Source organism: Syngnathus typhle, linkage group LG13 (genome assembly GCF_033458585.1).
Source record: "Syngnathus typhle isolate RoL2023-S1 ecotype Sweden linkage group LG13, RoL_Styp_1.0, whole genome shotgun sequence".
NCBI classification, from domain to species: domain Eukaryota; kingdom Metazoa; phylum Chordata; class Actinopteri; order Syngnathiformes; family Syngnathidae; genus Syngnathus; species Syngnathus typhle.
This window is the reverse complement of record NC_083750.1, coordinates 9,042,796-9,062,275: the sequence shown is the minus strand read 5'-3', so window position 1 is coordinate 9,062,275 and position 19,480 is coordinate 9,042,796. Positions and strand designations below refer to the sequence as shown.

Genomic DNA, 19,480 nt, shown 5'->3' with positions numbered 1-19,480 from the left:
GGGATCAGTTCCCATCAGGAACACACAACTTTGAGTTTGGCCTCTTGGCCGTGGGTGGGCGCTGAGATTTGAACCGGCGGCCCTTAAGTCAGCCGACGATACGTTCTACCTGCTGAGCCCCGAGTGTACTGCGTGACCTCACATTGGCTGATGGTTTGGTCTGGTCTCAATCCCCAGCAAATAGCAGTAAATAAGTTGTTTGAATACACATATTGGTTTGCTAATGTGTCACAAAGGAGCTACAAAGACTACACGAGATGACGCTCACAGCTGGAGCTTTCTCACCGCAGCTGGGAAAATCTCAAGTTGGCTGAGCATCAAGGGCAAACGTTGGAAAAAAAAAATCACTTATCAGATATTGAAACATTTCCAACACTGCACATGCATTATGAACGTTGCAAAAACATTTAGGTGCTTTACAATTAAAACATTGCATTGACATTGAGTGTCAGCATTGTGCACACTATGGACCACCTTGGAGCAGGCCACACAAAGAAGGTGGCCACTTTGGTTGAGTGGGAAAAATGTTTTAATTTGAGAAGTGTATTTGAGAAGTGTCATCATGTGTGAGTGTCATTCTCTGTGTTCCACAATAACCACAAATGACGCTTCCCCATCCAAAATGACCTGCCGCATTTGTCAGCACAATACGTCCCATCACGAGCAGCTGTTTGGCCTCGGTCGTCACGGTTACGCCGGTGGGAGACTGACCCTCTGCCGACGGGACTTTTCAGGAGCTGCGTTGAAATAACAAGAGGAGGAGGAATGTTCAGAGGGAGTGGCAGCTTTTCGGGAATGCTCTCCGAGGTGTTGGAAGTCACGTCCGCTCAAATCACGAGTTGCGCGGCTGCTGCCGTCCCTGCTGCAACGACTAACAAGCTGGAAAAGGAAGAAAGATTCTCCTAAGTGGATTGGAAGCAAATCCTCTTTGCGCTCTTTGTCGCGGTCTGTCAGCCTTCTTTCTCATCCTGATTAGCCAAAACCCCTTCTTCTCATCCAATAACGCCGTCTCGTTTGCTCCTTCGGCTTTGCCCACCGGGTGACCCGTTCGTCTGCTTGAGACTTGAGGACCAAACCGAGTTTCTCCCGGCCTTGGGAGCAAAGACGAGTTGGGCCCGGCTATCCGCGTTGGTGAGCTCCACTTTTATACGTGAACGGCTGGCCACGCAAAACAACGGCTGGGGGGGCGGGGGGCATTTTGCAAATATGGGATGAAGACCACATCTGTTTTTCACAACAAACCAGAACTTTGATCACCTGCCAATAAACACTCCAGGGGGCGATTTCTACGACTTGACCTTCTCGTTTATGTTTCCAGGCGTGGTGCTTGTTTACCTTTAAGGCAGGCCGGCCGGCCCTATCAGCAAAAACGTTTTTGGGCGGGGGGGGTGTAACACGCAGTCTTGCGACCTTGTTGACACGTGGCTGTTTGTTTGTGTTGGCCTCCATTCCCGCAGCGTGGCACAGAGTAGACCGATCCGGTCATGTTGGTATTCCCGGGCCGGCCCTACACGTTGGCGCACACCTTGAAAAACACACAAGCCATCTTTTCCTTCTACTTAGTGTCACTTCCGAATGAAGTCTCCCTGAAAGCTGTTCTGAGCCGGAGCCACGCTGGAATGAGCAGGAATGCTCCAAGATGGCAACACCACTTTAGACGTCTGGGGAAGTAGCATTTTTTTGCGTGGCTAACTTGCTGAGTGTGTGTGCCAAGGTCCAGCACTCTGAATTCTGAAGGTGCTTTCTGTCGTGCGGGCCAAGCCGGACCCCCGGCTGCACCCTCCGCGGGACGGCCCGCATTATCCCTCCGTTGCTCTGCAGGGGGTGCAGATGGTGCAACCCATTAAGGCAACCGAGTCGCAGGACAACCACACGCTGACCACGCTGACCTCCGCATCATACAACATAGTTTAACCACGTTAAATTTGCATAATAAAGTGCAGAACAACCATGGACATTTAACAAGCACTTCGGAGGCATGTTATCCCGGTGCCTTAAGTAGAGTGTCATGGCCTCGCCACAAAATGCACGTTGACATATGGCGCGCCGAATAATCAGAGATTTGGTTTCAATCTTCCAAGGAGAGAAAGATTAGTTAGACAAAGACAAAGATTAGTTAAAACCTCAGCCAGATCTGCACTCTGAGTCCAACTGAGTTACAAACTGTGACAAACTGAAGTGGGTTTGGGTCAGGGGCACATGCCAATTGAAAAGGTGGATCGGTCGCTAAGTGGTCCGATATAGACAAACGGCTGACATCAGATGGACATCAGCTCACGTATAAGCTAACATGCTAGCTCCAGCCAGGAAATTCCAGATTCGAACCGTGAACCAATGGACTGCGAGGCAGACGTGCAAAACCACTAAGCCTGCAAGGTGTCGCACTGCCTCCAGTTTTCTCTTTGTTGTTCTTTCTCTTCTTCCTCCTCCCTCCGCGCACGCGCCCTCCGTGCGGGGGAAGTAGGCGGAGCTTTAGGCGCAGTAACTACGCACACCAGCACGAACGCACGCACGCGCGCGCACGGCAAGAAGGAGGACGCGTGGAGGCCACGATGCTCTCCGCCTCGTGATCGCCCTCTCGTCATCTTCCGCTTCTTCCTCTTCTCATTCCTCGTCATTGTCCCGCACGATGGCGTCGGGCACGGAAAGCTTTCTTCGCCGCCTGGTGGGACCTCGCACGTCTCTGCTGGTGCTGATGCTGCTGCCGGCGCTGCTCGGCGTGCCTGCGGCGCAGGCGTCCTACCAGACTCAGGGCGTCGGAGAGTGTCAAGGAAAGATGTGTGCAGGTAAGATGAGCCTGCCTCGCTCATTTGCTTGCTTTTCATCATTCATCATCGGGACGAGGGCTGCTTACCTCTCACGGGGACGCGCGTCCGCGTTCGTGCAACCTGCAGCATCCTTTACTCTCCTGGGGCGCGCGCACGCGCTCTGTGGGACCAAAACCCGCCACCATCAATTCGACAACAACGGCAGACGACACGTGGGAAACATTTCATCCAGAGCCATCAGTCAAATGTTAAAAGATCACAACGCCGACACTGTCGTGCGTTCAACATGTGTTGAATGATGACGTTAACGCAGCTCACGAACGATTCCTTTGATCAAATTGTTAGAATAAAAAACAAAACAAAAAAAACACCAAAGGAATACATTTGGCGAATGGGCGACGTCCACCCGACAGTTGGCACTCGGCGCGCTTCAAGTTTGTCAATATGGCAGTTCTGATATTGCCTGGCGACCAGTCCATCGTTTGAATGCATTAACTGTGATACTGAGTGGTCCATTTTTGAGCCACTTGAGAGTCGGTCCATCGGTTTTCTCTTTGTATCCTGACGGTGAGCAGCCCCTTGGTTTTTTTCTTTGTCTGTTGACTTGGATTGGCAACCACTCAATACGGGCGCGAAAGCCAACACCAAGCGGTCCCTCAGTTGATTTGGAAGGAGAAGCGGCAGTGGAACGGGCCGAAATCCACAGGTAGTTAGAAACACTACAAGATGGACGGATAACTGGCAAGCACTCATGTGGCAACATTGATGAGTCCACTTGCGATTGGCCAATGTCTTTGCTGTGATGCCGGTGGCGATCAATATTCAATTCTTGCTTCCTGAGCGTAGGAAATCCAATGTCATTGGGAGGCTTTCTCTGTGGCGCCGCCGTTTGTCACTTTTACGGCCTCTCGTAAATGCGCGCCGGTGACAACGGCCGCCATCTTGGCTCGATGGACGTGGCGCCGCTTTCAAAATGGAGTTGCACTACATGCGTCGATTTCACACAGCTACAAATCGGCTCACGCAATCGGCAAATACGCAAAACGCCAATCTGCGTCCGCCCCGACCGGGCGATAAGACAGAGGCGGAGCAGACGCGCTGCTTTTCACCCTCGTCAAGGTTCGGGTGCGGCCGAGACGAAGAGTGACCCAGTGGCGTGCGACCGCTCCACTTGCCGCTTCGGAGGCGTGTGCCGAGATGACCGCTTGCAGCCCAAGTGCGTCTGTCAGTTCCAGGTGGGTGGCGATTGTTTAATCACCTCACTTGAGAGTGACGATTGACGAGCATGATAGTGGCTTCTTTTAATTGGCTTTTCTTTTGTCTTGGTTCAGTGCCACAAGAAGTACGTTCCAGTGTGCGGCTCCAATGGGGACACGTATCAAAACGAGTGCTACCGGCGCCAAGCGTCCTGCAAGCAGCAGCGGCTCATCTCCAGGGTGGCCCACGGACCTTGCGCTGACGGTCAAGCTTCTCTTTAGCACCACTTGTCCAAATCACAACCTCAACTCTTTACCATTTCATTTTAAAATGGATGTGTGGCAAATTGATAACATTGTTCAATGTCCCCCCACACAGATCCTGGCTCGGGTTCCGGAAATTCCGACGGTGAGTCATAGATTTTTTGTTATTGCGTTTATTTATTTAAACGTATCAAAATAATAAAGCGGTGGTACAGTATTCATTATTCAGAGGATGCGGGTTCAATTCCACCTCCAGCCCTCCCTGTGTGGAGTTTGTATGTTCTCCCCCGTGCCTGCGTGGGTTGATGAGTTCTTCTTCCCTCCCACTTGTTTTTGTTGTCCTCATTCTTTTTCATTGCGCTCCCCCCCCCTCCCAGATGAAGAAGAAGACGAAGAAGGTTCTACCACCGATGTGATCAAGAACAGCAAGTGCAGTACGTGCAAATACGGAGCTGAATGTGACGTCGACGCGGAGGACACGTGGTGAGTGAGGCAGGCACACGAATTGTGTAAAATCCAGGATGCTTGACCGAGCTCACAAAATCCGGCGCGACCGTATGAGATGACAGCGAGCGCGTACGCCAGCGGACAAAAGTCAAAGCGCGAAGATCATGGCAGTAGAATTTTTGGCAAAGAAAAGTGGACCCATGGCCGTAAGCGCTGAGGCAATTGTTTGCTCCTTCTCACCGGACTATGCGGGTGGCGCGTATCCAAACCTCGATGGACGGATTGGGCGGGAGGGAAGATGAATCACTTTGTCTACTCTGGATGGGACCACGTATTCCGAGAGATGAAAAAACGAGCCCAGGGGGCCTGCGCAAAACGGCGTCTCCGACAGGGGGCACCAATGTTCCCTCTTGTGGCCATCTTCAGGTGCATCTGCAACATCGACTGCAGCGGCCACAACGAGAACCCCGTCTGCGCCACAGACGGCAACTCTTATGACAGCCCGTGCTTGGTGCGGGAGGCGTCCTGCATAAAGCAGGAGCAGATCGACGTGGAGCACCTGGGCAGGTGTCGAGGTGGGCCAAGTCGCTAAGTAGCTGAATCGCTGCTCAATCTATTTCAAGGGCCAGAGGATCTCTGCTGCCCCCATGTGGCTGCCTCCCCAACTCAAGCCAGCGTTGATTTTGGTCTCTTTTTTTTTTTTTTCTCGGTTGCTCACCGGCCGACCAAGACAAAGCGAGCAGGAAGGACGACGGCGGCCTTTTCAAAGTCAACATCCTGGGTAAGGCCGCTGGGACGCTGCGCGCGCACACGGGCGCCACCTGGCTTCCCGCCCTGACCGCTCTGCTTTGACTGGCCAGAAACCAAAGGACTGGAGCACAAGGACGGATTCCACACGGGCAGCTGCGGCGCCGACAGGCACCCGGCCTTATGTCTGCACGGGCGCTGCGAAATGCAGCGCGATGTGGCCGTCTGCAGGTGAGGCCGACGTGACTGCCGTTGGCTCCCAGCCTTCGTTTGACTGCCGTTTGCGTCGGCCTGCGCAGGTGCGATTCGGGCTACAAAGGCGAACGCTGCGATGAGCTCCAGGACTTCAACGTGCTCTACGTGGTCCCCAGCGGCCAGAAGTTGCATTATGTCCTGATCGCGTCAGTCATCGGCGCCGTGCAGATCGCTGTCATCGCCGCCATTATCATGTGCATCAGCAGGTACGTGCACCGCCCGCCCGCCCTCGCTCTCTCACTTGCATGCCCCCCAACAAACTGACTCCATTTTGTGTGTGTGTGCGCTCCCTTTCAGGAAATGTCCAAAGAACAACCGTGGGCGTCGCCACAAACACAACCTGGGACACTTTTCTGCAGACACTAACTCTCGGATGGTATAGCCCCTCCCCCCTCCTTTTTATTTGTCAAAGAAGCGCCTGTGCTGGAGAAGATGAGGAGCAGGGGCCGCCTCATTTTTCTCTTCCTTTCCTCCTTGAACAACTTTGAGGAATGTCGGCGCATCCTGCGTTCTGATTTTGGAAACACGGACCACCAAATGAAAGGTTTTCCGTTACCATGCGTTCTTTTAACTAACGATAACAACGAGGACGACGCATTGTGATTCTCGCAAAGTCATAGTCATGGCGGCACAGTTCTTCTGTTGGACTTAAGTCGGCATGATGACGGCTATCGCGTGGCGTCTTTGCTGTGTTAGCGGTTTCATTTCTGATCGCAATATGTCACGTTTGGGTTTCGCCGGCTTTTTGGACTTTGTCAGCCTGCTTCCATTACGTCCAAGGCCCCAACAGGAAAGACATCTCGGCACAAGCAGGAATGTTTTTACCAGGGGTTCTCAAACGTTTTGGGTACAGGGACTCATAATCAAACAACTGCATGCATGTCATTTTGGGGGGGCGGGGGTGATGCTTACAGCAGTGCCTTGACTTACGAGGCGCCACTTGGTCCAAATTGGAGCGACAAGTGTGCTTTTGAGCCTGGAGCCAAACAAACTTTACCACATCCAACCACCATCAATTCACAATTCTTGCAATTGAACAAGAAGACCAGTAGGTGGCGCTTTAAACTGTTTTACCAACAGACAAGGGAGGAAACGTTTTTGCGTTGCTTTAATATGCTGCAATACTGCTGGGTGCAGTTTTTCTTATGAATTTGTTTTAACGAATTTGGGGTGTTTTGGCACCCCTGGAACAGATTTATTCTATTTGTATTTATTTTAAGGATGAGAGATGATTTGAAAATTGAACTTGTATCTCATGGCACCAGTTTTTTTTGTTGGTGGGATGAAAAGTAGTAATTTTATGCAAATTTCTGTTCTTCTTTGTGTGCTCTGCGATTGGCTGGCGAACTAGTTCAGGGTGTCCCCCGCGTACTGCCCAAAGTCACCTGGGGTTGGGGTCCGACGCGCCCGCGGCCCTCGTGAGGAGAAAGCGATTCAGATAATGGGTGGATGTAGGCAAAGTCAGTCTTCAGAGATGAAAATTGGATAACATTAGGATAGTAATGTCAAAGACATACTTTAATAGCTGGAGACAAAACATTGTTTTGCAGAGCCCTCACATTCCAGCTCGCTGGCATTCTAGTTTAGGGGGATCCCAGTTTGAGAACCACTGGCACACACACAAAGACAAATGCACACGCCCGAACACACACTTTAGTCCCAGGGCATTAGCGCCTCCCTGTACTTCGTATTCCTTTTGCGCTTATTTGACAGCATAAATGTTTTGGGATTTCTTTTTGTTTTAGGAGAGCCACAGCGACAATCACAAAACATTTGTTAGAGTCCGAACAACAAGATATTCATATATGGTTGGAAAAGAAACGATTGTTATCGTGATGTTGTGCTGTGTTCATTAGCATAGAATGTAGCAGCCAACTGGCGCTAAGCGGGCGGGGTCACTGAGGAGGTTATGAGTTGGAAAACCTGTCTCACATTCGTCACTTTGTTTTGCTAATCCTCACCGGCCTGCACCTCAACCCCCCCCCCCCCCGATGGCGGCCCCCTCCCTCCGTCTCTCCGTCAACGTTTGTCTTGTAGTGATTGGTCGTCTTAACGTGATTTGAACGTGTTGACTTGCATGTAAACTTTTAATAAAAACTTGTTCACACAAATGGCTTCACGTTTGTTTTCACGCCAAAGCTTCATTTGCCCGCCTGTGAAATGAGAGAGTTTTTTTTTTTTAATTTTAGGAGTGGGGGACGACTACCGCTGTAAATATAGACTTAATAGCATGTGTGTGTGAGTGCACGCAGTTGTTCTACAGTTGTTTCATGTTGCTAAGTTTGTGTTTTGCACCAAATAGGAAGTAGTAGTTACTTGAAAGTTGTTGCTCTTAAAAAATAAAAAAACTGAATAGAGATTTTGGCTTTCAGGTGTCACGCAAGTCATTTGTGACGGGCGACCAGTCACATTCCCCACGAGTCAAAGCACCAAAGAGATCCGTTCAGAGCGCAAGTCTTCCCAAAATAAACCAGCCAGTCCGTCTTGGGGGTTCTACTGAGTGGGGTGGGGTGGCGGTTCAAGCCAAAGCGTTGACGTAAATGTTGCTCAACAGTGGGCTTTTCTTACACCATCAAATAGTGGGGGGGAAAGGGAGACCAATCCCAGCAGGACTTGGAGCTCCATAATTTTCAAACTTGTCTGTCTCATTGCTGGACTTTTATTTTTAGCGACCGACCTCACTGCGGGATGGGAGCGGGATCACGTTGCCTTTTTTAACCAGGGGGAGGGTGGGGGGAGTCTCCCCTCTTTCCTGCGACCGGTCGCCCCAGCGGGTCACTGTGCTTGGATCTTCTGGAAGCCAGAGAATTGTTCCCTGTAGAGAGAACCTTGTACCACAGAGCCAGTGAACATTTTGCCCAAGTTTTGCCGGAACCTTCTTCCCTATAGTTGGAGCATTCATTCCAAAAGCCAACGCTGGAGTCTTCTTGGTCCCAGACCTGGCGTCTTCAAGAAAAACAGAACCTACTGTCCCATAACCATCGGCTTCTTTCCACAGCCAGGACCTTGGACCCCAAAGACAGCTACTAGCCCAAAGCCGAAATCTCTGGAGGAAATGGAGCAGCACAAGTACAGCGCTCAGGAGAAGCTAGAGATTGTGGGGATGGAGGACGAGGAAGGGAAGCCCATCAGCGCCCTGAGCATCTTGTCTCTGCTGGAGCGGGTGGCCGGAATCATAGACAACGTGCAGTCGGGCCAGCAGCGGATGGAAGAGCGTCAGCTGGACCTGGAGAACAACATTCGCGGCATCCAGGGCGACGTGCTCAAGTTGGCCAAGGAGCACGCCGACACTGGGGGCTGCCTGGATAAACTGCTGCAGAAGACGCGCAAAGTCAGCGCCAACGTCAAGGATGTGCGAGCCCGCGTAGAGAAGCAAAACGGTCGTGTCAAGAAGGTGGAGAGCACCCAGGACGAGCTGCTCACCAGGAACAAGTTCCGAGTGGTCATCTACCAGGTAGGAGTCATGCTAATTATCATTTGCATCTTCTTCTCCACATAGCTCTTGTCTAGACCTTGCTTCATCTTCAACAAGCTCTCTCCATCTCGCTTCCTCCTCCTCAAACCTTGCTCTTGAACATCTTGCCTCCTTTGCTCACCCCACACTACTTGCATGGCATCCTCCTCTTCTTTAAACCCCATTTGCTCTTGTTCCTTATCTTCTATACCTAACTTTCCTTTTTGGGGGTTTGGTTGCAAGCAGGATTTCAAAACAAAAGCGAATATGAGTCCTGAAAGAGGGCTTCTTCCAACGGTTCCTTTTCCTTTCATTGCTCGTGCTTTGGTCGAGCGTAACCGGAGCTCAGCCGGCAGCTGCTGCTGGCGACCTTTGACAGAGGGTCCTATTCTGAGCCTCTCGCCAGCCCGGCCGGCCCCAGGGAACAACCACCTGCCGTCGACAGCACAGGAGATGTTGGGCAAACTGCGATGTGCCCGCTCAACACCGGGTGACGCCAAAGCGCCGAGAGCTTCATCCTTTGTCCATCCTCAGCGTGGATAGCAATGTTCACTGGCAGCGTTCGGCTAGCCGTTAGCGTTCCGAGGCTACGTTTATGCGTCGTTATGCTTCCCAGAGACAGCAAAAATTTCAACTGCTTTGGAATTCTCTCCTTGCTTGTGCTTTCCTCAGGGCGACACCGAGGTCCCGTCGGTGGCCGTCACCAAGAGCCCCAAGGAAGGACCGGAGGCTCTGGAGCTGGAGCCCGATTCTTACGACATCCCCGCTGACCTCTCCTCGGATGAGGAGTGCCTGAGCGCCGAGGAGGCCGACCCCTCCCGGGCGGCGCGATTCAAAAAGTCCATGGTGAAGAGCACCGAGACCCTGAAGGCGGCTTTTTCCAAGGAAAACATGAGCAAGACCAAAGACAACCTCGGCACCAAGATTCACAACCTTGGCGAAAAGGTCATGCCGCCCGAGCGCCGCGAGAAGATGCATCAGGCGGGCGAGCGGATCAAGCAGAGCGGCGAGCGCTTCAAGGAGAACATCGCCAAAAAGGCGCCCAACAAAGAGACCTTCAAAATCAAGATCAAGAAGGAACGAGCCGTGGCCGAGGGCCAAGAGGGGGCCGATGCCGAGGTCGAGGTGGCCGCCGTGCCGCAGCCCCAACCTGAGCCTGCTGACACCCGAGTCGTGGCAGAGACAGAAAAGGAGGGGCCGGCAGAGAAGGAGGGGCCGGCCGAGAAGGCCTACGCCGCCAGAAAAGCCGAGCTAGAAGAAGATTACGGGAATTAGATACCCGTGACAGAGAGACGACCGCCGTGACGGGAAAATGACAGGAAGTAGAGCGCATTTACGGGCTAATAACATGAAGTAGACCAGGACTGCAGGACATAGATCACCATCAAGAAGCGGACCAGCACTACATGAACAAAAAATGACAGCAATGGATTCCATCAAACAGATAATACTTAGAGAACGAGGACTCCCGTGACCAGCATTACAAGAACATCATAGGAAGTAGAGCCCGACCGGCATCACAGGAAAATGGCCGCATGTGGAGGAGAGGAAGATGACGCCAAGTAAACCACCTTTGAGGAAGAGAGCAGTTATGTGAAAGGCCCATTAAAATGATGATTGCAAGTTATGCTTTGCTACTTTGGAGCACCTTTTGTTAATACACGCTACAAGCGTTTTTTTTTTCCTCCAATCATACAAGGATGATAACATTGATTTTTGGTGGTTTACTTGTTTGAAAATGTATTTCTACATAATATAAAACGTCACTTTTGGTGTTCTGTGCACATTATACCAAATAAAAAATCTTTGCACAATATAACGTCACTTTTGGTTGTCATTGTATGGATGAAAATCGACTTGCTTCAACGAGTACTGCGTGGTTCTTGGTGTCATTCTCAATCGGAGCAATGTCTCCCCCTAGTGTCCACCCATGGTGATGCACTAGGCCGGGTTCATGTTAGGTGAGCAAAGCTTTGGAGGAAAAAATAAATAAAAGTGATCGAATTTGAGCATCTTTTTTTTTTATTCGTTTTCATTATCATGCTGAAATATTATTTGAAATGACGATGAGAAAATGTCACAAATGATGAGATGAAATGCAAGAAGGCAATGAATCAAACCAAGACGGTCGATAAAATACAACAATAACATGGCGAGTAACATTTTTAAAATGAGTGACATGGTGGCTAGTTTTAGGATAAATAAGGAGTAAATAAATGGAGCAAATTAGCAAGTGGTATCGACATCATTATTGCGTATAAATGTCACCCAAAATAATTTAGGCCTGTGATGAAAACATTTTTTGGAACCGAATACTTTACATAAAGATTGCTCAACAAAATACTAGGCCCAAAAACCCGGACTTGACAGTTAGATTTTTGTATTGTTTCAGTCATTTTGGGTCGATTTAAAAGGTTGTATTGTCTTACCTTGACTTGTAGATGAAGTCTGCAAACATTTTCTTGCTCTGTCGCCATGAAAAGAAAGTTATGTCTCTTTACTCCAGTTGAAACACTTCCAATTAAACAGTTTTGAACATTTACCATTTGTTGTCCCGCTCAAACGTCCGCCGAGGCAAACCACCTGTTTCGCTAGCCAACTAGTCCGGTATACGCCGTTTTGGAGTGTTCCGACTTACACTGAAATTCGGTTTTACGACGCAGCGTTGGAACGGATCAACGTCGTAAACCGATGGACCCCCTGTACTCAAGTAAATGGGAAATTATTTGATATTCTTTTTTTTCTTTTTTACTTTTCACACAACAGCGCACACACAAATGCTCCATGCTAGAATTTGCTCACTCTACCTTTTATGCAAGAACCACACATGAGACAGTTTGCCCATTTTATGCTTGCAAGCGGGGAAAGCCATCATCACCTTGTGTGCTGTAGAGGTGCTTATCTAAATTGTGTAAACAGATACTAGAGGGCCATTTTTAGATAACTAACTAACCAAGAATGTTACCACATCATTTGGAAGGTTTCAACAACTGAATGTGCAAAGTTAAGGTAAGGTGGAAAGTTTTAACAAAGTTAACGATTCTAGTCAACATTCTAACATAATCATACGATCAAAATAATTTGTCAACCCTGTTGGAAAAATGTAAATACATTATCATGCGTTCTCGAACCAATGCTTTTACTGCAATACATGCTTGTTGTTTTGGCCTTGTTGTTTTTATGTTGTGCAAGTGAAGAAAATGGTCACGACTGGATCGAGCAGGATGCCCTTGACAACTCGGCAAAAAGCCATCTGCTGAGTCGTGAGGCATTTCCTCAGAACAAGATGTTCTAACCGCCGTCTCGCGTTGCCGCTGGAACTGCCTGCATGCATCGCATTTCCTGCATGCATCACAAAGATAAAGAGAAGAGCAGAAATAAGCTAACTGCGCTCACATTCTTTCGCTTATATTATCATATAAGCACACAACACCCCTGTGACTGGTTCTTGCTTACGAGACAAACCTTGCATGCGATCCTCCTCCCTTAGGCCTTGTGTCTCACATTGTGGGTAGGGCAAATCCTAATAAAAGGAGCAGGAGTGCATACAGATACTTAGTGTACTGAGATTGTTGTAAGTGTTAGGCTACGGATTTTAGTTATTAATCTGACTCCAATATGAATATCCAAACATGCAAAACATTGGGTGATGATTGGTCGATGGCCGTCTCCTCCCCGTCTGAGTGTTATCGCTGAGTGCAGCTGTCCGGCCTCAGGTGTCTGGCGGTTGGGCCTGACCACCAGGATGGGGTGTTATTCTCGTTCCTCACCGACCTTGAGGTGTTCTTGTCAGGTGTCCTCCCTGTCTGGGCCGATGATACATCCTGTTGCACAACACTTCGAAGAAAACAACTTTGTGCAGTTGCCTGCACATTTCCTTACCACCCAGCATGCGACCAGAGAGAAGTGTTTCGCGCCCTAGCCAAGATTTCGAGTCCCCTGTCAGGTTTATTAATGGTGAGGAATGCAGGCAGTTCCAGCGGTAGTGGGAGACAGCGATTAGAACATCCTTTTTTGGTGAAGTGCCTCAGGACTCAACAGGTGGCTTTTTGCTGAGTTGTCAAGCGCATCCTGCCTGACCCAGTCGTGTCCTTCTTCTTTCTGTTGCACATTAGGAGAACAGCAAGGCCAAAACAACAAGCACGTTTTGCAATAAAAGCATTGGTTCGAGAACGCATGATAATAATAATGATAACGCTCGCCCTAAAATTTATACCCCCCCCCCCCTTCACTCGGGTGCTGTTGGATGATCTATGACCCCCCACTCAGCCTCCCCAACTCTACACGGTATATATCTTGTCAGTTGCAAATGGAAACCAGATGTGTCTGGTGCCAATGAGTCTACGTTCCTGGACCAAGCCCCAAACAATCCTGCACGAAACTGACCCGAACATGACCCGGTCACACTTAGGCTTACTAGTGAGATATACATTGCATGATACCAGAATAAAAATTTACCACACATTCTCATTTCCCATGAATATAAACATTTTATGTTATGTTTGTATGTTCAATAAATTTAACCAAACTAAACCAAGAAGAAGCCCATCTGGTTGTCGGCGAACATGACTGGAGTCATCTGTCACATGAACAAATGGGCCAGAGGCTCGAGGAGTCCTTCCCAAGGGAGGCCTCAGACGTTGTTTGGCTATTTTACGCAGCAGGACAGAAATGACAAAAAAAAAAAACAATGATCAAAAAGGAGCAAAGCCCATCAGGACAAAGTTGCTGCGAAATGTAAAGCCGACCTCTGTCGAGGTCACTCAATGGCCGACGGCAGCTGGGAGGGAACCCAGTCGGCAGGAGAAGCGCTGCGAGGAATAAATGACTAATGAATAAATGTTGCATATTTAGAAAAAAAATGGCAGAAAGGATTTTCCCAAACTGTATTTGTGATGTTTTTACTGGAAGAAATACAAAGAAAAACAATTCTGTACATACAGACATGAGCTCAGGTGGTGCAAAAAAAACCCAAGAAGCTTGCAAGGTCCCCAGATGTGCTTCACAGTCAACGCCAAAAGCGGGAAGATCACCTCTCGTGTCAACTTGAGCCTGCAAGTCGCCGTCATGACGGTTGAAATCAAAAGTTTACCCGTCGCCAGGATGGCTGCCGTTGTCTCGGCGAACGTTCCCCTGGCAACCGAGCCAAGGCGGCGTTCCCGGGATGGTCTTTCTCTCGCCCACTCGAGTATACCTGAAGACCAAACCGAGGATGAGGTTCAAGCGTAGGAAAGAGGCTTCAGATACCTTCAAGTTCAACGACTCGCCAACTATGGCGGTCGCAGCTTTTAAATGTTTCTGTCAACTCACCGCAGTGACGCTCAGCGCCGCTCTTCAGCATCCCATCAGCAGTGGGTCCGTCTAGCCTGGAGCTTGTGTTGCGGGTCAAAGACAGACATCCTGCCGTGGGCTTTCCTGAAGGCCAAGGTGGGCAAAGGGGGGTCTTTTCCGGCCACGTCCGCAAAGGACTTGTGCCGAGATTGGACTTTGCTTTTGCCGTCGATCTTGACGGGGGGCAGACACCAAGCCTCGTAGATCCTCTGTTTGGCGGAACTCCGGCTTTTAGCGCTGACGCTTAGAACCTCGGGTGCGCGACGGTCCAGAGCGCAGCTGCGCCCACGTCCGGCCGAGCCAAAGAGGACCAGCTTGGCGGTCGCAGCTTCTTTGCTGTGTTTGCTGACATCCCGGCGGACAAGGTGGATCTTCAGCTTCTTCATGAAGGCGACACTGATGACGGACTGCTTGCTTTTCTTGCGTTTTTTCTTTGCAGCCGCCACACGTTTACCGGCAAGGCAGAGCGTCCTCTCTCCTCGGTACACTTTAGCGCCACGACTACGATGACCGTGGGGTGGACAAGAAACTTTAGATGGTAAAACTGAGACATTTGTCCTTTCTCGGACATTGTCTTTGGGTGAGACCTTTGTCGTCTGTTGGGTGGTTGTTGCCGTCTCTTCATGTTTTTGTTGCGAGACCTTTCCCACCGTCTCTTGCTCATCTGGTTGGGTGGCCGTTCCTTTCTCTTCTTGTCTTTGTTGTGAGACCTTTCCTGTCACTTGCTTATCTGATTGGGTGTCTGTTCCTTGGGGGACGGTTCCCGTCTCTGGCTCATCTTGTTGGGAGACCTTTCCCGTCTCTGGCTCATCTTGTTGGGAGAACTTTCCCGTCTCTTGCTCATCTTGTTGGGAGATGTGAGCCAATTCTCGCTCATCTTGCTGGCTTGACATCTCTCGGTCATCAAGCTTTTCCCACGCGTGGTCATTTTGTGTGCCAAACTTTCCCGTTTCTTGATGGTCCTTCTGCTCTATCAGTGGAGAAGCATTGTGGGACTGATTGGAATCCAGGGAGCGATCATCTGCATCCACGCCGAGGACGGAGAAGTCAAGATTTTGCCATCTCGTGTCCGCTAGCGTCTCATTCTGCGCCCTCTCTTGTTTTGGGGAAAATTTGACTTCGGAGAGGATATCTTTCCACTGTTCAAAGAAAGACTCCAACTCTGACTCAAACAGATCCTTCTCCCCTTTGTCGGCGCTCGTAGCAGTCTTGGCTGAGCCTTGGGGGTCCCCCTTGGCGGGAGTCTCCTCTGCGTGGTTGATACTCTCGTAGATCGCTTTGGCCTGTTCCTGGGGCAAAACCTCAATGACGAACGAGTAGACGTCGGAATCTTCACCGGGAGAGTCCAGCACTCGGGCCTGTTGTGTTTTCTCATCTTCTTTTGGTTCCAGCGGCTCTTGTTCGCCCTCTGGTGACTGAGCCGCCGCGGTCTCGGGTGCAGATGACAAAGGTTGACTTGCAACTGGTGCGTGATCCAACAAGTCATGGGGCTGCGGGTTGACGTTGCACCAGAACGAAGAGTACGGCGGTTCGGAGTAGACCTCACCGTCTCGCAGCACCCGGAAGCCGCTGAGGTTGGAGTCGCACTTGGGCTCCGACAGCACCACAGAGTCTGAGGTCACATGCTCACGGGAGAAAGTGAACGTCTCTGCCATAATCTTATAGTAAAAGCCTGCGCGGATCTTGTCCACCAGTATTTTTTTATCTTTCCAGAACGTGGCGATTATATCATCAGAACCTGGGCGGACTGGACATTCAGGCGACTTCTCCGAGTCTTGATCCATGTACCGGACAAGTCTGTCTAAATCTTCACAAGTCCACTTGCGTGTTGCCAGAGACTGCAGGAGCGGCCTCTCTTCACGACCCTCAGGCTCTTCTGGTTGCAACTGTGGTGGTGCACGATGGTCCTGCTGTTCCCTCACTGGACTTGCTGTCTGGTCATTGCAACTCAAGCCAGAAGGAATTTGGCCAGCCAGCTGCGGGCTTCCATCTCGCACAGGTCGCACGCTATCGACCGTTGGCCGAGTTGAGAGACTCCGTGACGACCGGGCGGTCTTGAGGCGTTTGAGTGCTTTGGGATTTGGTGGCGTCTTGCGATTCCTGTGAGGCTTGCTCGACTGCGACGACTCTCTGGGAACACGCAACACTTGCACCGGTTGCGGTTTTGGTGTCTGCATTGTGTGAGGTGATGAATACGGAGCGCATTGCGCGTGCTTGCCCAATGACGTCCTCTCCGCCATCTTTGCTTGGGTCTCTACGGCTTGAGCACTATGTCTTATGTACCATTGCGTATCGTCTTGAACAAACCTTCTGGGGTGAATCTCCCAAGGGTTCTGTAAAGTGGACCTGGCGTCCGGCTGCGGCCAAGGCGTCTGATTGCTGTTGGGGCCAGGGAAACTTGTTGGGAGTGTGCCGTTGTGCGGATAGGATGACGGATTCTGACAGAACTGCTCGGGTACAACGCTGTGGCCACGGACCATTCCGAATAAGGCCTGTAATGCCGATGAGGGATTCTGGTAGGCTGTAACGTCTCTTCGGGGGCAGGAACTGGCTCCTGGGCTCCACCCAGACGATTGCTGGTTCGAGAAGCCGGTGTGGGGGACATGCGAGGCGTTCTGGTAGCATCTGCCGTCTTGACTGGAGAATGTCGTTGACCAATCGGCACCACCGTGTGTCTGGTACTGATGCGGGTTCTGCGTGCTGGGATAGTTCCAAATTTTGTCTGCTGACGAATCCCACGAGGGTGCAGCCATACGTGCACACGCCTGCATTGTGTCCTCAGCGGAGCCAAATGGAAACCACGCCTCTGCCTGGAAGAGGTCCAAACAGTGAACACAATCAGTTTAGGGTTAGGTTTATTGAGTTCATTGCATTGGGTGGGCTTTACACAAATGTATAGCTTGTCTTGTACACAAGCAGTATGGCCATCTCATGACCCCAGTCATATGCTCCTAAGCCAGTCATACGCTCCTGAGTCCTGAAAACATCTTTGTTTCCTCAACATTCCATCTCGGTTGCGCATTGCTGGGCACAAGGTCAAATTGTCACATACAAGATCTTCCATACTCTAATGATAGTATTTGACATATTTCCCAACAAGAGTCCAAAAGCTGTCAAGGGGTGGACGACAAGCAGGAGGAGATGCTGGAAGCGGGAAAGGAGCAGCTTTGTTGAAGAATTGTTATCTAGGGGATCAAGATTTGCTTTGATTGGACACCTTGGACAAAGTCTCTATATTCGAGATAAGGAGCCCACATTACGACGGCCCCCTCATGCATGACAGTGGGTCCTTCATTGTCTCACTCGCCCACATCGTAAACATCTGCCTTCTGACAATGGCCCCTTTCATGTGCTTTACAGCACCACAGGAAACGATCAGACGCAACGCCACCTTTAAAAGTTGAATGGTGGGAGTCCATCACACATGCGCAAGTCGTAACTCACATACGAATATAGAGTGGCCAGTTGTTTGAGACCAGAAAAGAATGAGAATGTGACCCTATAGGGGCTGCGAGTCGGGGGTCAACGTGCAGCCGTTAGAACGGCCAGTTGTTTGTGTCCAGAAAAGAACGAGAGGTTGACCCTATAGTATAGGGGCTGCGAGTTGGGGGTCAACCTGCAGCTGTTAGGCAAAGCGATAGGGTTAAGAGTTCCTCTTCCGGTAAAAGCATGGAGACTGGAAGACTCGAGCCGGGACTCAACAAATTTTCTTTGAGTGTGAGGCATTTCATTCTGACATCGGCTGAATAAAGTTTTTCTTTGCCTGAGCCAGCCACCTTCCACTTGCTTTTGAATAGAATTCATCATAATACTTAATCCAACGCGTCTCAAATTACTCAGAAAGACCACAGTTGCTAGCTCTCATGTGACAATGTCAAAGGTCAGCTTGCTTCCTTCCGTTAATACCTCACTCACCCCCTCCCGCGATGCAACGCGAGTGACTTATTTCGAATTTTTTCATGCAGCATATAGCGCTTTTTTTTTTTTTGCCACACGGGACTTTCCCTTTTCATATTCATAAATAAATGTAACAGTTAGGCTTGTTTTCCTTTTCTTTCCCGGTCGCGAGTTTTGCGACATTCAATGGGAGAAAAGTAAAAACTCTTTTACTCAACGAAGCCGTTCATCCTCACGAGTACTTTAGATGTAGAATACTTGTGCCTTTACTCAAGTAGTACTCTACAAAACCGACTTGAACTTGTAACGGTTATTTAGTATGAAGCGCGCACGGAGGCACTTACTTGAGAAAAGTTCCTCTTCCAATCTGCGTTGTTGTCTCCCAAAGAGCAAAACAAAACGACTCTCGGAAAGGCAGACCCTGCTCCTGCGTGTCGCCAACACACGTCGGGCTCTTTTCTTTCTTTCTTTTATCGTCACACAAATATGCACACCGTCATTGCGGTGAGTCGAACTCCTGGTGCATGCATACAAGACTCCATCAGCGATCCCACACGTCGGGCACCTTTGGTTTCAAGGGAGTCTGACTGCTGAGCTCAGAACAGTACCACTCCTCCCACAGCCTGCTGAATCACACTCCGCCCCTGGGATGTGGTCCGGAGGTGGACTCGATCCCACACCCTCCGAACCGTGAGACCGAGGTGCTAACCAGTGTCCCGCCTTTTGTCATTATATGCACCAATATTTCATGATATCAATTGTAGTTAGATTTTCCTTTGGGTGTTTGTTGCTCTTTTATTACATTTTATCCATAATTAAATAATTGTGTTTTTTTTCACAGTTAACACTATTGTAGTATATTTTTATTCTGCTGTTATTCCATGTATATATTTCACCTAGTAGGTCCAGATTGTGATCAAGGTCAGGCACTGGTCAAGTTCGTGCGGGATAATGTAGTCCGGCTTCAGGAATGCAGACTTAATGGCGCTAAAAAGGAGAGATACATCTGGTGGCAATCAGGAAGGAACAATAGGTTGACTGTGTAGGTTCTGCAATGAAGATTAGCAGGTCATAGGTCAACCAGCTGCCGTCGTGCTGACCCCCAAAGGAAGGAAGCGCTG

General features: G+C 49.9%; 3 protein-coding genes across 7 annotated transcripts; 2 read left to right on the top strand and 1 right to left on the bottom strand.

Moving 5' to 3' along the window:
* The first annotated feature begins 1,194 nt into the window (after positions 1-1,194).
* On the top strand, positions 1,195-6,992 carry LOC133165439 (tomoregulin-1-like). 2 transcript variants are annotated; one of them, XM_061295107.1, is made up of 10 exons: positions 1,195-2,786; positions 3,888-4,003; positions 4,100-4,229; positions 4,344-4,373; positions 4,606-4,711; positions 5,102-5,250; positions 5,406-5,456; positions 5,536-5,653; positions 5,722-5,883; positions 5,975-6,992. In XM_061295107.1, the coding sequence occupies exons 1-10, from the start codon at positions 2,630-2,632 to the stop codon at positions 6,057-6,059; spliced, it is 1,104 nt and encodes a 367-aa protein (XP_061151091.1). In that variant the 5' UTR covers positions 1,195-2,629; the 3' UTR covers positions 6,060-6,992. The 2 variants fall into 2 exon arrangements, with proteins under 2 accessions (XP_061151091.1, XP_061151090.1); XM_061295106.1 differs by having other exon boundaries at positions 2,643-4,003.
* A 176-nt stretch (positions 6,993-7,168) lies between these two features.
* LOC133165435 (uncharacterized) lies at positions 7,169-18,994 on the bottom strand. Of its 4 annotated transcripts, XM_061295094.1 has the most exons (7): positions 18,704-18,994; positions 14,442-17,272; positions 13,880-14,325; positions 12,597-13,779; positions 11,675-12,473; positions 11,561-11,598; positions 7,169-11,102 (listed from the first exon to the last, which is right to left on the bottom strand). In XM_061295094.1, the coding sequence occupies exon 2, from the start codon at positions 17,231-17,233 to the stop codon at positions 14,477-14,479; it is 2,757 nt and encodes a 918-aa protein (XP_061151078.1). In that variant the 5' UTR covers positions 17,234-17,272; positions 18,704-18,994; the 3' UTR covers positions 7,169-11,102; positions 11,561-11,598; positions 11,675-12,473; positions 12,597-13,779; positions 13,880-14,325; positions 14,442-14,476. The 4 variants fall into 4 exon arrangements, with proteins under 4 accessions (XP_061151078.1, XP_061151077.1, XP_061151079.1 ...); XM_061295093.1 differs by having other exon boundaries at positions 11,561-12,473; XM_061295095.1 differs by lacking the exon at positions 7,169-11,102 and having other exon boundaries at positions 11,136-12,473; positions 13,880-13,942; positions 14,073-14,325.
* On the top strand, positions 8,733-10,950 carry cavin4a (caveolae associated protein 4a). The gene is made up of 2 exons (XM_061295109.1): positions 8,733-9,131; positions 9,804-10,950. The coding sequence occupies exons 1-2, from the start codon at positions 8,733-8,735 to the stop codon at positions 10,404-10,406; spliced, it is 1,002 nt and encodes a 333-aa protein (XP_061151093.1). The 3' UTR covers positions 10,407-10,950.
* Positions 18,995-19,480: the final 486 nt, after the last annotated feature.

What these genes read in the sequence shown, in the direction of transcription:
- LOC133165439 (XM_061295106.1), top strand. Translation starts at nt 3,683, where the DNA reads ATGCGCGCCGGTGACAACGGCCGCCATCTTGGCTCGATGGACGTGGCG. An exon ending in CCACGGACCTTGCGCTGACG is followed by an intron (nt 4,230 to 4,343) that starts GTCAAGCTTCTC and finishes CCCCCCACACAG; the next exon opens with ATCCTGGCTCGGGTTCCGGA. An exon ending in CGCGATGTGGCCGTCTGCAG is followed by an intron (nt 5,654 to 5,721) that starts GTGAGGCCGACG and finishes CGGCCTGCGCAG; the next exon opens with GTGCGATTCGGGCTACAAAG.
- cavin4a (XM_061295109.1), top strand. Translation starts at nt 8,733, where the DNA reads ATGGAGCAGCACAAGTACAGCGCTCAGGAGAAGCTAGAGATTGTGGGG. An exon ending in TCCGAGTGGTCATCTACCAG is followed by an intron (nt 9,132 to 9,803) that starts GTAGGAGTCATG and finishes TGCTTTCCTCAG; the next exon opens with GGCGACACCGAGGTCCCGTC.
- LOC133165435 (XM_061295093.1), bottom strand. Translation starts at nt 17,233, where the DNA reads ATGCAGGCGTGTGCACGTATGGCTGCACCCTCGTGGGATTCGTCAGCA.